We start from the raw sequence: 15,813 nt of genomic DNA on the forward strand, positions 1-15,813 counted from the left end.
TGCATGATCTAACTGAGTGGTGAAACAGATTCGAGAGGCTGAATGGCCTCTTACTGTTCATATCCTCATTTACCACCAATTCAGTGAATCCAACCCAATCTGTGTTACCTGTCCCTGTAATTTATAGAGTCATACAATTATACAGCATGGAAACAAGCCCTTTGGCCCAAATTGTCCATGCCAACCAAGGTGCCTACCTGAGCTAGTCCCATTTGCCTGCATTTTGCCCATAATCCCTATAAACCTTTCCTATCCACTTACCTGTCCAAATGTCTTGTAAGCATTGTAATTGTACCCTCCTTGACCACCTCTTCTGGCAGCTCATTCCACAAACCCACCACCCGCCGCGTGAAAAACTTGCCCCTCAGGTCCCCTTTAAATATTTCCCCTCTCACCTTAAACCTCTGCCTTCTTGTTTTAGAATTCCCTACCCCGGAAAAAAGACTGATTATCTACTCTATCTATGCCCTCAAGATTTTATAAATCTCTATAAGGTCACCCCTCAGCCTCCTTTGCTTCAGGGAAGACAGTCCCAAGCTATCCAATCTCTCCTTATAACTCAAACCCTCCAGTCCCAGCAAAGTCCTTGTGAATCTTTATTGCACCCTCTCTAGCTTAATCACACCCTTCCTATATAGTATGGCATCCAGAACTGCATGCAGCACTCCAGTATCATCCTGGCAAGGGTTGGTAACACATTGTTCTTTGTGTCAGGGGACCCTTGTAGAGAATCTATTTCATCAACACTGAACCTTTTATCGTGCTCTTGAGATCTTCCAGCCTCCTCATTTTCTTGGTGACTATCGCGGTCATAAGGTGCCGACTTTCAGTATATCCTAAAATAAGTTTGGGCCTGGACTCTCAATGGCAAATCATGGTGGAACCATAAATCAGGGTCTTGCCAGTGGCACCTAGAACCCACAAATCCATAAAATAAACTACAGGCAAATGGTGTTCCTACTCTAGAACTACATTGAACAGCTCTGGTTTCCATATTACATAAAGGATATAGAAGCAAGCATACCAGACTTAGCGCAATAAAGATTTACAAAAATGAGACATTATAATTATCAAGAAGGACTGAAAAGTTGGGGCTCTTCTCTACAGGAGAGAGAAGCTTGAAGGGGAACCTTATTGAGGACATTAAGGTGATACAGAGGTTCAGTGAGTTAGATGTAGGGAGACATTCTAACTGTGGGATATTCCCAAACTAATGCCATAAATGTTAGAGGATAGGTTGAGTGAGCGAGGGTGTTTCTCATTGGAGCAAAGGAGGATAAGAGGTGACTTGACAGAGGTGTACAAGATGATAAGAGGCATTGATCGAGTAGATAGTCAGAGACTTTTTCCCAGGGGAAAAATGGCTGATACGAGGGGCCATGATTCTAAGATAATTGGAGGAAAGTATAGGGAGGATGTCAGAGGTACATTTTTTACACAGAGTCGTGGGTGCATGGAACGCACTGCCGGCCGAGGTGGTGGAGGCAGATACATTAGGGACATTTAAGAGACTCTTAGATAGGCACATGAATGATAGAAAAATGGAGGGCTATTTGGGAGGGAAGGGTGAGATAGATCTTAGAGCAGGATAAAATGTCGGCACAACATCGTGCGCCAAAGGGCCTGTACTGTGCTGTAATGTTGTGTTCTATTACTCATAATCCAATAACCTCACAAGAAAGCTTCTTTATGTAGAATGGTGAGAATATGGAAATCCCTGCCTTTGGGTGCAGTGGAGATGATTAGCATGAGCAGATATGCTAATGAATAGGAGGGGCGTGTAGAGCCTAATGTAGGGCATAAACATCAGCACAGACCTGTGAGGCTGAAAGGCCAGTCTCTCAGTGAACTCAGGCAGCAGCAGATCTCTACATTTGATCCTATTGCATTGCCTTATTGTTTGCATACCTCATCTTTGTTTAGTCATAGCCAGAAGCAATGAATAACATGTTTTATAAGTGGTGTCGGATCACAGTTAACTATGGCCTTAGGCATGAACCAGTAAAGGTGTTCGAGTGAAAAACACAGATTTAGCAAGTAGTGTTGTAAATGAAAGGTTTTGGGAGAGTTTTATTAAAAGGATATAAACATAAAATGCTGGCAATATTCAGCATGTCAGGCAGCATCTGCGGAAAGAGAAACAGAATTAACATTTGGGTCACTGACTCTTCATTAGAAACAGGTCAGTTTGTCTATCAGAAGTTAGCTAAAGTTTCTATCCAGTGGCTGAGGGTGTGATCTTTTCAAAGGAGGGATGGTTCAATTTTGAAAAAAGACTATAAATTTCAGAGAGTGGCTTGGTCAAAATCACCTTCCTCATTCCCAGCACCCAAGGGTATTCAACTCACATTCCTACCCTGCTCTATTGATATTATTGAAATAGTGCAGGCAGGATCTTAACATCACCTTACTGATATCTACTCTAAAGAGCAAGGAAGGAATTGAACCTTAAAGTATTAACATGTGAATGATTGACAAAGAGATGATTGGTTTTGATGCATTAATCAATGGCGATTTAACACTGATCAAATGTTTTGGTCAATGATGTTTGTGTGTTGGTATAACAGGGCAAAGAGAGTATTTATACCACTGTGCCAGCCAGTGTGTTGGAAATGGCAGAATTATGACAGGATTGTCAACAAACAATGTGTTTACTCAGCAAACCGAATCTGCTTAAGAGATCCTGTTCTGAGCTGTTAGGTAGATTAAAGAGGTTGGAATAAAAAGTTAATCAGGTTTCTTATTCCAGTTTTCCAATCAGCACCTCCTGTTGTGAGTGTGGAACTCAGCATATGTCTGTGTGTTTAGGATCAGTGTCCTTGATAGTGCCTTCTGCAGTTGAATAGCCTAGTAACCATAACAATGGCTTCTAGGCAACTGGTGCCCATAAGCTCATGTCCCTCTAAGAATTGGTATAACAGAAGAAAAATGGTCCCAAAAAAGTCAGAAATGGAGAATAAAAACAATCCAAAACATTCTACAATCTACTCTGTCACAGAACCAGAACAAAACCTTGACAAGCGTCAAATGGACAACTCAAGGTTTCTAGTTGTAATAATGTCAATATGGTAAGATCTGCTTGAATTAGTTGAGAATTGATTGCTTCCTTTAAGAAAAATAATATTTGTGTATGAAGTGATTGTTCACTTAGTCTGCAGTGATGGGTGCTGGTGATTTGTGGTGGGTTAGTCTCTCCCTCTCTGCCTCTCTGCCTCTCTGTCTCTCTCTCTCTCTCTCTCTGTCTCTCTCTCTCTCTCTCTCTCTCTCTCTCTCTCTCTCTCTCTGTCTCTCTCTGCCTTTGTCCCCCCTTTTATATCCAGGCTTGTACATGTCATGAAGCCTTGTGTTTCTAACGTCCTATAAAACAAATTGTTTCCTGAGATTTTCTCCAAGTGATGACTAGTGTCACTAGATTTACGTGGTCCTCTTTGAAAATAACTAGCCACCTTATCTGTAGTTCCTCTGTTTGAATTCACACAGGTTTTCATTTCCATAGAAGTGATTAAAAACTTTGACAAGTTCAAAATAACTTCCATAAAAACAACTTGGGGTAAAGCTTCCAGGAAACCTAGGTGCTGAGGAATGTGGTGGATGGAAGCGGATAAGGATTGTTGTCATCTCTGGATAACAGGGGTGTTTTATTGTCCCGGCACTGATCCCAAGATCTGTGGGTTCCCAAAATACCTTTCGGCCTTTATGTAAAATTGTGTTTTTCAGGAGAGGGTTAGTATTGTCATGCAGCAGACTTTTGCAATGAAAGCCAAGCATTTATGGAATTACAGGGAGATTTGTACAGATTAGCTGCAGTATGAATCATACCAAAATAGTTACTGGGTTCCTGGGAGAAGTTTATAGAAGATGCAGATGTGGGAAGTGGGTTGAAAACAGTTGCAGCGTTTCATTGAGCCAGAGGGAGATTTCTTCGGTGTCCAACTTGTGCTGTCCTTTCTTCAGGAGAGATGGATGAAAGAGTGCAAAGGGAGCTTTACCCTGTATATAATTTATATTTTATTTGCTTTGAGATAACATAGAAGGACCTTTACTTTGTGACCTCTCCATACAGTGCCTATATAATGGGGGATTGTAGAGGGAGCTCCATTTTTTCTCTCACCCAATCTTGAAATACTTAGGGAGTGTTTGATAGGATTGTGTACAGGGAGCTTTACGTTGTAGCTGGCATTACTGTACTTGTTCCAGGAGTGTTAAGTGAGGAGTGTAAAAAGACCTTGATGTTTTATCAGCAAAAATCCTTGTTCTGTGACTTCCCTGGGAGGGCAGAGCAGGCTGGACTATTTCATGTTGAAGTCATTCCATTCAAGGCCCAACAGATACACTTTTATTTCAGGAGTACTATAATTTTGTTATGCGGTGTCCCAGTTCCAAACCAGCAATTTTCTGAACGAGAAACATTAATTCTGAACATACTCCTTCACCATCAGCAGATACCCACTGTTATTGGAAGACCTGATCTGTAGTCCAAAGGTTTTCTCTGACACTGTAATCTCTGGTATTACACATGCAAAAAAAAGCTATTCACTTCACCTTGAGTCTACACACTCTTAGTTCACCTCTCCAAGGTAAGGGGGAGCTGACACTAACATTGATTCATCAAGTCTTGAATATCAGCTCAGATGCAGAGAATGGTTGTTAACAGACTAGGAGGATGTTGTCTTGGTCAGTTGACGTGCTGAGTCACAATGCCTAGCCCGCGCATGTAGAAATGTCACTGACATGATGTTCTGATGGGATCCATCCCTGGTGGAGTAGTTCATAATGAGGTCAGAAACTCCAGCAGACCATGGGTGGGACAACCTTTTAGATCTCACCAATATCTTGTATATTAGGTGGTGTTGACACGAGGACAAATCACACTGTACCAATTGAGAGTGATATGATAACTTTTAGTAATGACACAGAAGGTTCAAATACTGACGCCTGTTTCTGAGCCGTACAATGTTTTCTGGTGAGTGTTCAGTTTATTTTGGAGATCTGTTTCAACGCCTCATTCCGGATGAGCCGGATTTTGGAAGCAGATTACCCTTTGATAAGTTCAGGCCATTTGAAGCCATGGGGTCCAGATTACATCAACATCAGCTGCTACATCATTTCAGCGAGCTATTGTAATAACAATTACATTGCAGGTTTTGTAAGTTCCAATAAACGAGGATTGCAAACCTTACCCTCCTCCCAAATGGTCTCAAACTTCAGTGAGCAATGCAGAGAGAGTCCAAGATCAAACTAGCCAGAAGTTGATATTAAAAGGCTTACTACACAAGGGTTTTGTGGATAGATTTTGCTTTTGCTTAAATACTGTCTTTAACTTTCTGTGGACTAACTACTTCTAAATGTGTAACTGTTTGATATACTGACCATTGCCTAGTTTTGTGTCCTTCTCTTCTGCATGCAATGTCTGCTGCACGGTGTCCTAGGTTAGAGAAAGTAGAGGTGACATAACTGCAACACTTGCTCCTCTGCACCCTTCCCCATCCTCTCTACAGAAACAACATTATCGATATGACCTGCATGTTCATCCGCACCTAAGCATTCGTGTGCAAATGTGTGTGCACGCAAGGCTAACCACCTTTGTGAGTCACCTCATTTATCAGCTTATAAACATAAGTTTTTTTCATAAACGTTTATGTATTAGGTTAACCAACGGTAATGACATCTTTCTGCTATTATTCCTAATCTGGTGGGCATGGCCAGAGGAAGATGGGATGAGATTTCAACGTATACAGCTCACAAGGGGAAAAGGCACCCTCTCGTGCCTTGCAAGGGAAATCAATGTTGCAAATTGCTTGCTTTAAATTAATTAATAACAGAAGTGGCCTGAGATTTTTTCCAAAATGGATGGATTTTTAAAAAAATTAGTTTTAAATTAGGATGAAGGGAACCAAACTAATGACATTTACTTTGTCCCTTGTAAATGAATTCACAGTCTACCTCGCAGATGAAGAGCAGTCAGATCAGGGAAGGTCATGTATCATCAGGGCAGTCTGAAGTTCCTTATCACTCCTTTGGTTGCAGGAACTTGATGTTGAAGTGTTACTGGATGGGAGAGAAGCAGGCATCCATTCTTCCCAGGACCACAGACACAAGAAACACATGGGGTAGTGGTGGCAAGATTGTTGATCCAATCAATGTGGGTAAAAAAAAATGTGAATATGGAGTTTATTTTAATAAATTAGCCAACATCCTTCATGTAGTGACCAGAGCAGTTCTCTGACCTCAACCCATGATAACCATTAAGAATTAAAATCAAGCCAAATACAACTGACTCAACACCTCTTTGAAATGACTCCATCAGCAGTAGCAGTAGTTGAAGTAGAGAGGATGTTCTACACGCTCTACCTATTACTGCACGGATGCCTACAAGTACCTTTTACACAGCCCATACGTCCAGGGTGGGGTTCTTATGATGTGGCTGAAGTTGGAACAGCTGTCTATAGTTGTGAGAGTCTAATTTTCAAATATTTCAATGCAAGTTGAGGATGAGGTCTTGCCAATATTAGTGGGGTTCTGACAACAACAGCAACAACAGTCCCTTTAGAGTATAACTTCCAAAGGATGGCCACAACTTTCAAGTTACCCAGGCTTGCAACAACAATTTCCATTTATGTAGCATCTTTCACGTCACAGAACAGTCCAAGATGTTGAACCTAATCAAGCAGCCTTGATCTAAGCTACAATATAACCCATGCTGAGAATGGACCAGCACTGTATCACCAGGGTACATCACCACACCATCTGAGTGGATAAAAGAGTTTGGTTTTAATGAGAGATGAAGGGAAAGAAGGAGGCAAGAAAATTCAGAGAGGGAATTCCAGAGCTTGACCTTGACAGCTGAAGGCATGACCGTCAAAGGCAGGGAAAAGCAAGGCAGGACTGGAGGTTTGCAGTAATCCCAAGGTGTTGGAGGAAGTTACAGATATAGAGACAAGGGGAGACCATGGAGAATTAAAACAGATCAATGAGATATTTAGAATTGAGGTGAACGTGCAACAGGCCTGAAATTGGAGCATGATGCGTCTCCCCTTCCTAGTCGGTTTACTAGGAAGGTCCCTTTCGACTGCGAGATCTCAGCATTGTCTCCACTTTGTGAAGTTATAGCCCAAAGGGAAGCCCAGCCTGTGCTACAACCTGAGTGGTGCTCCTCAGTGTTGTCTACAGTGGTTTGAAACTAATTTCCATTCCCCAGCAGAGAGTCCCAAGCTTGTACAAATTCGGGATTTAGAATGGAAATTTAATATGCATGTTCTAGGTTATTAAGTTGTGTCAGTTAGGTTGCAGTGCTAAGACTGGGAGGGAATGGGATGGAATGAATTTCTCAGATAGCTTGCAGAGAAAAGGGCCAAATGCCCTCTTTATGCTGTAATGATTCATAATTCTGGAGATAAATCAATACCACTGAGGTGAATATTTTTCCCAGGTTTCTTTCTTTCTTTGCTGCCTCTTGCTGGGACACAATTCAACAGACCCATAGTTGGTTTTCCAGTGTTAAAGATAAGTCTTTCAGCCACTTTAGTGAAAGAGCTCTAAAAATGCACCACCACCTGTCTACTATACTGCTTACTTACAGGCTGGTGTTAAGGTGGAAAGGTTTAGGAATGTCCATGGAAACACCAGTGGCAGGCTATTTCATTTGTATAAGTGCTCGTCCTTGTTTCTTGCCCTTCCCTTGGGGTGTTTTGTGACCTGCCTGGTTTAAGTTACAAAGAGACTTGGTGGAAATGTTATTAGGATAATGAAAGGATTGATGTAGGGAAGATGCTTCCACTGGGAGGATCATAAAAGATAATTACTAATTAATCCAATAATGATTTTGCTTAGTAAGTGGTGAAAATGTGTCATCACATGGAGTGATTGAACAGCATTGCATACACTTACTAATGGCAGCTGCTTATGGGCATGTGTAGGGGAGGGGTGGCAGGACACACAGCCAGGGTGAGATAATGTAAAGGGTAGGAGGATGTTTGGGTGGAGCACTAATTCCTGATAGGTAGCTATTTCGATGTTGCAGATTATATTTAGCAAGGGAGAGAATCATAAGGATGGCCAAGTCCTACCTTGTGATAGCAAAAGCTTATGGTAATGTGTAATTAAATGATGACAGGTGGTAACTGGTTCATCTAGTTTGCTTCACCTACTTGATGGCTTCCTAACAGTGGGATCTCCTAGGGGAGATAAGGGACCAGAAAAACATCCAAGCTGGGGTGAGGGTGGGGGTGGGGGGATTTGGAGAGGTTCGAGTTCCTCCCTGACCACTTTAAGTATTGTGTCTTTGTGAGGTTTGGAACGAGGAGAGGAAGTCTTGAGGCAGAGAAGTGAATGGTTCTGGCTTAGCTGCAACAGTTAGGAAAGAAATTGAAGTGGATTGTTTTTATTGAAGCATAGAAGAATTTGGAGGTGGAACTAAAAGTGGCTTGAACTAGACATTAAAATGAGCCAGAATAGTTTACTGGAAAATTGGAAAGTTTGATAAACAGCAATGTAAATTCTGGAGTATTCCCTTCTGAGAATATAGAATAAGGCGAACCAAACCTTCCATCTCAACATTTCAAATGAAAAGAGACATACAGGTGAATCTGAAATCTCAAACAAGGTACTGAAGTTTAGTAACAAGCATGTTAATGTGTTTGAATGAAATCCTCTCTATCTTATTCAGAAATTTTATTCAAATGCATTGAATAAAGAATCACTGGCCTTGATAATGCTTCATTATCATGATTGTTCCCAAACCATTCACACAATGACTTAGTGCACTGGTTATATTGCCAACATTTGTTACTAGTATCACACATCAAAATACATTCAACCAAAAGACAATAGAAAATTTACAAAGTTTATGAAAATTGAAGTTGGGTAAATTTTATTGTGATTAAATAACTATTTGAAAGGCAATATTTGAAGAGCTATGAGGAAGCAGATGGGGAGTGGGACTAAATAGAGAGATGCTGCAAAGCATAGGCATGATAGGCTGAATGGCCACCTCCTCTTCCCCTGTAAGACTCTTGCTCCCAAAACTGAAGAAAACTCTTTCTAATGAGAAAAGCTCAACGAACATCAATTTGGCTTCTATTCTCAGGCCTCTTCCCTAAACTTGCCCCACAAACCTCCTCCAACCCCATTCACCATTCCAACCTTCTATGGCTATATCACTGTTCTAATCTTTAGGCTTCTGCATGGCGTGGATTTGAGAAGTGTGTTTTTTTTCTCTTTTTTTTTGTTTTTGTTTTCAAATTCAGGAAAGGGTAAAGCTTGATGCAGAGAAAAAAGAAGTAGAGAGACTGCAATCGCATTGCCATGATTTGAAGAGCCAGCTTGATAACTGCCCTGAGTCAATGAGGGAGCAGTTACAGGAACACCTCAAAAGGGTCAGTTTTTTCTTACCTCATTGGCTTCCCCTCCCTGTGGATCGTGTGACCTCTCTGTCCCTGCACACTGACTGATTCCAGGTACTAATGTCACTGTAAAGAGGCAATTAGGAGTCCTGGAATCAGAACTGTTTAGTAAGGTATTTGTGGTAGTCCCTACAGAATATAAAACTCAGGAAGCTTGGAATGCATGACCAGATATGTGTTGTATATTGGTTTTGGTTTTGTTCTTTAAGTTTGATTCCATTGCTCTTAACTAAATTTAATGGAATGCTTTAAACCTCTGCTTTTTAAAATACGATTAACTTTTCCTTTAACAATGTACAGCACACATTGATACTTGGCAGCCTTTGGAGGTCTATGTTGAAGCATTAGATGCCTTCAATTAAATATCTTGATAGATTTTGAGTGTGTGAGATTTTAGGCAAGATTGTGTGGTTGAGCTCTTTGCATCTTCTGCCGCTTTTAGACAAGTTACATCCAAATATGTTGGGAGGGTCTTACATCAGGTCGGAGTGTAGGAAGTGTGCTTTGTATCTCCCCTCTCTGCCAATAGTGATGGACCTCTCATGGCTTGTCTTAGGAAGCGGAAGCTCTCGAATCTGAAGCCAAACTGTTCGAGGACCTGGAGTTTCAGCAGCTGGAGAAGGAGAGTCGCCTGGAGGAGGAACGGGAGACGGTTAGCCAGCAGCTACAGCAGGACAAGGCTGAGTACCAGCGCAGCGCCATGCGGAGAAAGGTACAGCCCCTCCCAGCAGCCGAGCTCCCCACTCCTTTCCCACATCAAATGCACCAGCAGCTTTTCATGAGGCTGCTGTATGTTAAGACCCTTTCAAGTGTAGTTGCTGTTGGAAATAGGACAAAACATGGTGGACAGCAGGATCCCACAAACTGTGCTACTTATAATGTTGACAAATATGTATTGTTCATAACAAATGGAAACCCCCTTCAATCAGGAACATGATCAAGGTTTTGTTTATATTCAACTGAAAAGGGCACACTGGACCCCTGTTTGGCATCTCGCCCAACAGCACAACGTTTCCTTGGTAATGCTTTGGATCAGTCTGGATTTTGTGCTCAAACTTGTCATCTCTACTCTGCAGGACAAGGTTTCTGCTCTGGAGAACCAAGCCAATCAAATTCGCTATCAGACCATTCAGGAGTGTGAGAGACTGAACAGGGAGAAAAACGCAATGATACAAATGCTTCAGAAGGTAACTATATCTACACTGCCAGAAATCTTCAGAAGGAGGGCATTTGGCTCAGATTGGCTGCACTGATAGTTATTTCCTATGTCTTTTCTCTTGGAGTGATATCAAGGCTGGATGGTTAAATCATAGGGATAACTTGCCGCCTCTAGGCATTTACTTCCTTGTGGAAAATGGATATAGCGATGATCTCATTGATACATTGGGGGATTTCATAGGGTAGATAAAGAGAAATTTATTTCTATGGTGGAGCTGCTCAGAACAAGAGTCTTCAAATTAGAACTAGTTGAGGGGTGATGTTAGGAAGCAATCTTCACATGAAGATTATTGGAAATTTGGAACCCGCTGTCTCTAAAAGCTGTTGGGCAGTGGTGAGGATAGGGGATGGTAGTGGGGGCAGGGCTCAATGATCTGATTTTCATCAAGCAAAGGATTGCGGAACAAGATGGTTGGATGGATTTGAGATATAGATAAGTTATAAGCTGATTGAATGGTGGAAAAGCCTTGCATCTTTTTGCAATCATAGCTTTCACCCTTTAACATTCTCCTATTGTTAAATGTTTGTCTAATCCCCTCAATTGGCAGGACCATCTTTCAATGGAAGAGTTATACATGTATGTGATATGAGCCACAAGTTTAATTCCAGCTCCCCAGGAGTCATACCTAGTAATACCTCCTGCCATTCCACCTCCCCACCCCATACAACTCCAACCTCCCCTCCACTACCCCAGCCATATCACTCCTCATGTCTTTATTCTGAGTAAAGTAAGTGGCAAGCTTATAGGGTAGTTGGTTCATTATTGCCATATGTACCAGGATACAGAGAACAGCTTTTGTTTGCGTGCCATCCAGACAGATCATTCCATACACAAGTACATCAAGGTAGTACAGAAGGAAAACAATAACAGAATGCAGAATATAGTGTTACAGTTACAAAGAAAGTGCAGTGCAGGCAGACAACTAATGTGCAAAGGCCATGATGAGGTATATTGAGAGATCAAGAGCTTATCAAGTCAAAGTCAAGTTTGTTGTCATATGGACAACTACATGTATGCACAGGTGCAGTGGAAAACTTACTTGCAGCAGCATCACAGGCACATAACATCAGATACACAACATTCACAAGAAAAACATAAATTAAACATAAATTAAACACAATTTTTACAAGTAAGAACACAATTAGAACAAAAAACACCGAAGTCCATTATGGTGCAAAGTAGTTATAGTGTTGCATTGGTAGTGATTAGGGTTGTGTAGGTTGGTTCAAGAACTGAGTGGATGAGGGGAAGTAGCTGTTCTTGAACCTGGTGGGACTTCAGGCTTCTGGTGGTGTGGGGCTTCAGGGACTTTATCATGTAAGAGGTCCTTTCAGAAGTCTCATAACAGCGGGATAGAAGCTGTCCTTGAGCCTGATGGTGCATGTTCTCAAGCTTTGTATCTTCTGCCTGATGGAAGGGGGTAGAAGAGAGAATGACCAGGGTGGGAGGGGGTCTTTGATTATGTTGGCTGATTTTCTGAGGCCTATAGGGTAAAAGCAGAGGGAGTGAGACCTATTCGATAGCTGTACCAATTGGCTATCACAGGCATGATGGGCCCAATGGTCCCTTTCAGTTTTGTATCTTGCTGAGATGACACCAGTCTCTTGGGCTGGGGTCAGGGCCAAAAAACATTCTTTTGAAGAGGAGCTGAGGAGTGAGACCTCAGCCTGTGCTTCATTACTTGTATGTACCTCAGAGTGGGTCAGCAATCAGCTGGAGAGGAGAGGCCACCCTGGACCTGCTCTACCTTACCTGCTGTCGTTCATAATGTATATTTCATTCTTAAATCATCTGTGTTTCCATCTAGGAGTTATCATGAGTTCTAACCTCAACGATTTTACTAATTTGTGAATATCTTCCTTTTTCAGGAAAAAGACAAACTGGCCAGTCTGGAAAAACAATATTTCATGGTGACTGGTGGCAAAACCTTCTCCAAAAGTTCTACAGCATTGAAAGAGGTGAAACAATCTATGTTACCATGGTTACTTTTATTGGCTCCTAGATATTTGATATTAAGAGCATTTGTAGAGGCTATTATCAAGTAAAAACCTGTCATATGCTTTCACAAACAATGAGGGTAGAGCAACCGTTCTTACATAAGGTGATAGGGTTGATGCAATGGTGCACAGAGCTTGTTAAAGGGCTTTTCTGACCTTCTCCAGTGAACCTTTCCCTGGTCAATCCACTTCAATTGAAATTTATTGTGAGTTATTTTCCATCACAACCCATCTCCCAATTTCCATCTTTATATGTCTGTTCATAGTCAGAGAATCACTTGCGATGGCTCCTCTTCCCATTCTGCAGAATAACCTCACGTGTTCCCCAAAGATCTGTCCTTCTCCTGTCTTATTTTTCACCTACAAGCCGCCCTTCAGCAACATCATCAGGAACCAGGAATCATTGTCCACCTGTAAACTGAGATAACCCAGGTCCACCTCCCTACCAGCTCTTCTGACCCCTCCACCACCAATGCCAGAATCTTCTTTCCACATCGTAGACCCTTGACTCCATGCTACACCTTGGCAACTACCTAATTGTTCCTATTGGACCCAGGGTGACGGTCCACATATCCACACCATCACTAAGGCCCAATACTTCTCTATAATTTTGCCCAGCTCTTCCCCTGACTCAGCTCATCTGCTGCTGAAGCCCTCATTCATGCCTTTATTAATCCAGGCTTGAATACTCCAATATATTTCTGCTCATCATTCCTTGTTTTATCCTCTGTAAACTTGAAGTCTTTCAGTGTTCTGCTGTCCATATCCTAACTTGCACCTTCCTGAACATTCACTTCTGCACACTCTACACAGCCACCAATTTAAACAATGCCTTGATTTTATAATTATCGCCCTCCTTTCAAAATCCTCCAGGGTTTCACAGATGATCATCTGCAATCATAATTGTTCTTGTGTTGGCAGCCATGCTGGGACTCTTAGCTCCAGATTTCCCTCCATAAATCTCTGCCTCACTTTTTTTTTCAAGACACTTTATTCAACCTGTCATTTTGTCCATTTTTTGCCTTTTCCCATAATATTTCCTTATGTTGTTTGGTGTCAAATCTTTGTCTGGGATATTCTTCTGTATTAAAGATGCAACATGAATACAAGTTGTTATTGTGTCAGAAGTTCAGAATTTTGCAGATTTTATTAGAGTGACCTCAGTGTGTTGCTGATTCTAACACACCACCTTGTATGATCAGTCAGCCCCAACTTCCCGACAACTTTGAGTCTGAAGCAATGTCGGAGCTGTGTGATATGCTGAACATAACCTTTGATCCTTAGCATTCAAATTCACACTGTCTACATCTGACCATAAGCCAAGCCTCTTTAAACACTGAACCTCCATACCCTTGAATGGACACAAATTCTATTGCATACTGATAGTAATTTCAGGTGAAACTTACATTTATTTCAGAAAATGGGAATGTGAAAAACTGATTGGACTCAATGGATAACAGTAATTGAGTGAAGGGAGTTGGTATGTTGCAATGCCATTGACTAGGTATTGAGTGCAAAGATAAGGAATGGTGTGACATTTATGCCCCTTTAATAGGAATCAGTAGCATGCACACGAATTAAACTCCATGCATTCTTTCACTGCTTCTTAGATACTTCTCTGTTATACAAAAGCACAAGTACTTGTGTAGTTTTAACTGTAAACATGGCCAATGGTTATAGAGGTATGCCCTCTTTCCCAGCTCCTTCCACCTTCACATTAATCGCTGACTGGAGTGAAGAGGAAACATAGAGGTTTATGAATTACTGTAATGCCACACAGTGAACAGCAATACCAGAGCATTGCTGTTCTAATTAATGTTGAATTGAAGAATATGTGGGAATGAAAGTAGAGGAATTGGGGAGATGGGGGAAGCTGATCATTGCTATTAATACACAAAGAAATGATTGCAAATCATTCTTCTGTTTTACAAGGCACCTGAAATTCATCAGGGAAAGAACAAAATCAGCCCTAAATGGGCTGCCAGTTGGCTGATCCCCTTCTCCACACTTCTGAACAAGATTTCACCCCTGGAATTTTTATGACCACGTTTCCCATCAATAAATCTCCCAAACCTACTTTGACTAAGCCCACATCTGACATAAGCAATATTACGTTCAAAAGCAAAAAGTGCCAAATTACTGGACTGCCTTTTAAATAACTCTTTCTCACTAATACTGATTTTGTAATTAAAAGGATCCTTGTCTACATCAAGTTTTTGTAAAATAATTTTTAACTTTTCACCATGCTGGTAAATGTTACAATTTAGCTGCACAAACTCAGCTTAACACAGAATAAATAAAGGCACTCTTTGCTGAATGATAAAACTAGACATGTTTTTATAAAGTTTCACATACAGACATGGGATGAGTGTATTATTTTACAGAGATGATGGTTAGGAACAAATCCTTTTATGTAATTTCTGGAAACAGCAAATTACTTTATCGAAACTAATTGGGCTTAATTAAACAGATTCAAACATCGCATGTGTTATGGGCTGAATTGCCTCACTCTGTGCTGTAAAAATTCTGTATGGAATAAATTTGTTCCTGGATGGCAACAGTGCAGTGATGGCTATTCTGTACTCCACTTCCATTGTTTGGTTCCATTGAAATCCATCAATCCATGCCAGTGTTCATGCCAGAGTCTTGTCTTACCTTCATTTCACCCCCCCCCCCCCCCCCCGCCACCATAACCCTCCATTCCTTTCTCCCATGTGTGTTAATCCAGTTTCTTAATTCATCACTGCTACTTAGTTCAGCTTGTCCATGAGATAGACAGTTCCACCTTCTTACCATTCACTGAATGATGAATAAATAGGTTCTGGTTACTATCAATTTACCTTTGAACTTCTGTTCATTATTCTTTAATAACAGGATGTAGGATGGTTGTGACCAAAAACGTTAAAACAGAAAGACAAGACAATTCTTCCTGAAATACTGAGAGAAGTAACCAAGTGGCTCAGTTAGTAGATGCACCTCCAGCCGTGGTTCTGAACCAAATGGACCAGAAGGTCTAAAGTGTAAATATCAGGTTACTCTACTTGCCCAAAACAGCCCCAGGAATGGGAAGCGAGAAATTCCTCCAGCCATCTCCCTCCATTCCTTCTCTCTCTCATTTTCCCTCCTTCCTCTTCCTCCTTCACCTCTTCCCCATATTCCTTCTTTCTTGCTACCATCTCTGAAATCCTACTACCCC

General features: G+C 41.4%; 1 protein-coding gene across 3 annotated transcripts in view; it reads left to right on the plus strand.

The window, feature by feature from the left end:
- phldb1b (pleckstrin homology-like domain, family B, member 1b) overlaps positions 1-15,813 on the plus strand; it is a 300,640-nt gene that overhangs the window by 233,406 nt on the left and 51,421 nt on the right. For 2 of the 3 annotated variants that reach the window (XM_052039867.1, XM_052039868.1), the window contains exons 10-13: positions 9,246-9,374; positions 9,958-10,113; positions 10,478-10,588; positions 12,489-12,578. In XM_052039867.1, coding sequence (XP_051895827.1) covers positions 9,246-9,374; positions 9,958-10,113; positions 10,478-10,588; positions 12,489-12,578 — 486 coding nt within the window. The remainder of the gene's footprint in view (positions 1-9,245; positions 9,375-9,957; positions 10,114-10,477; positions 10,589-12,488; positions 12,579-15,813) is intronic. The other variant, XM_052039869.1, reaches the window with a different exon arrangement.

This window comes from Pristis pectinata, chromosome 27 (genome assembly GCF_009764475.1).
Source record: "Pristis pectinata isolate sPriPec2 chromosome 27, sPriPec2.1.pri, whole genome shotgun sequence".
Lineage (NCBI taxonomy): Eukaryota > Metazoa > Chordata > Chondrichthyes > Rhinopristiformes > Pristidae > Pristis > Pristis pectinata.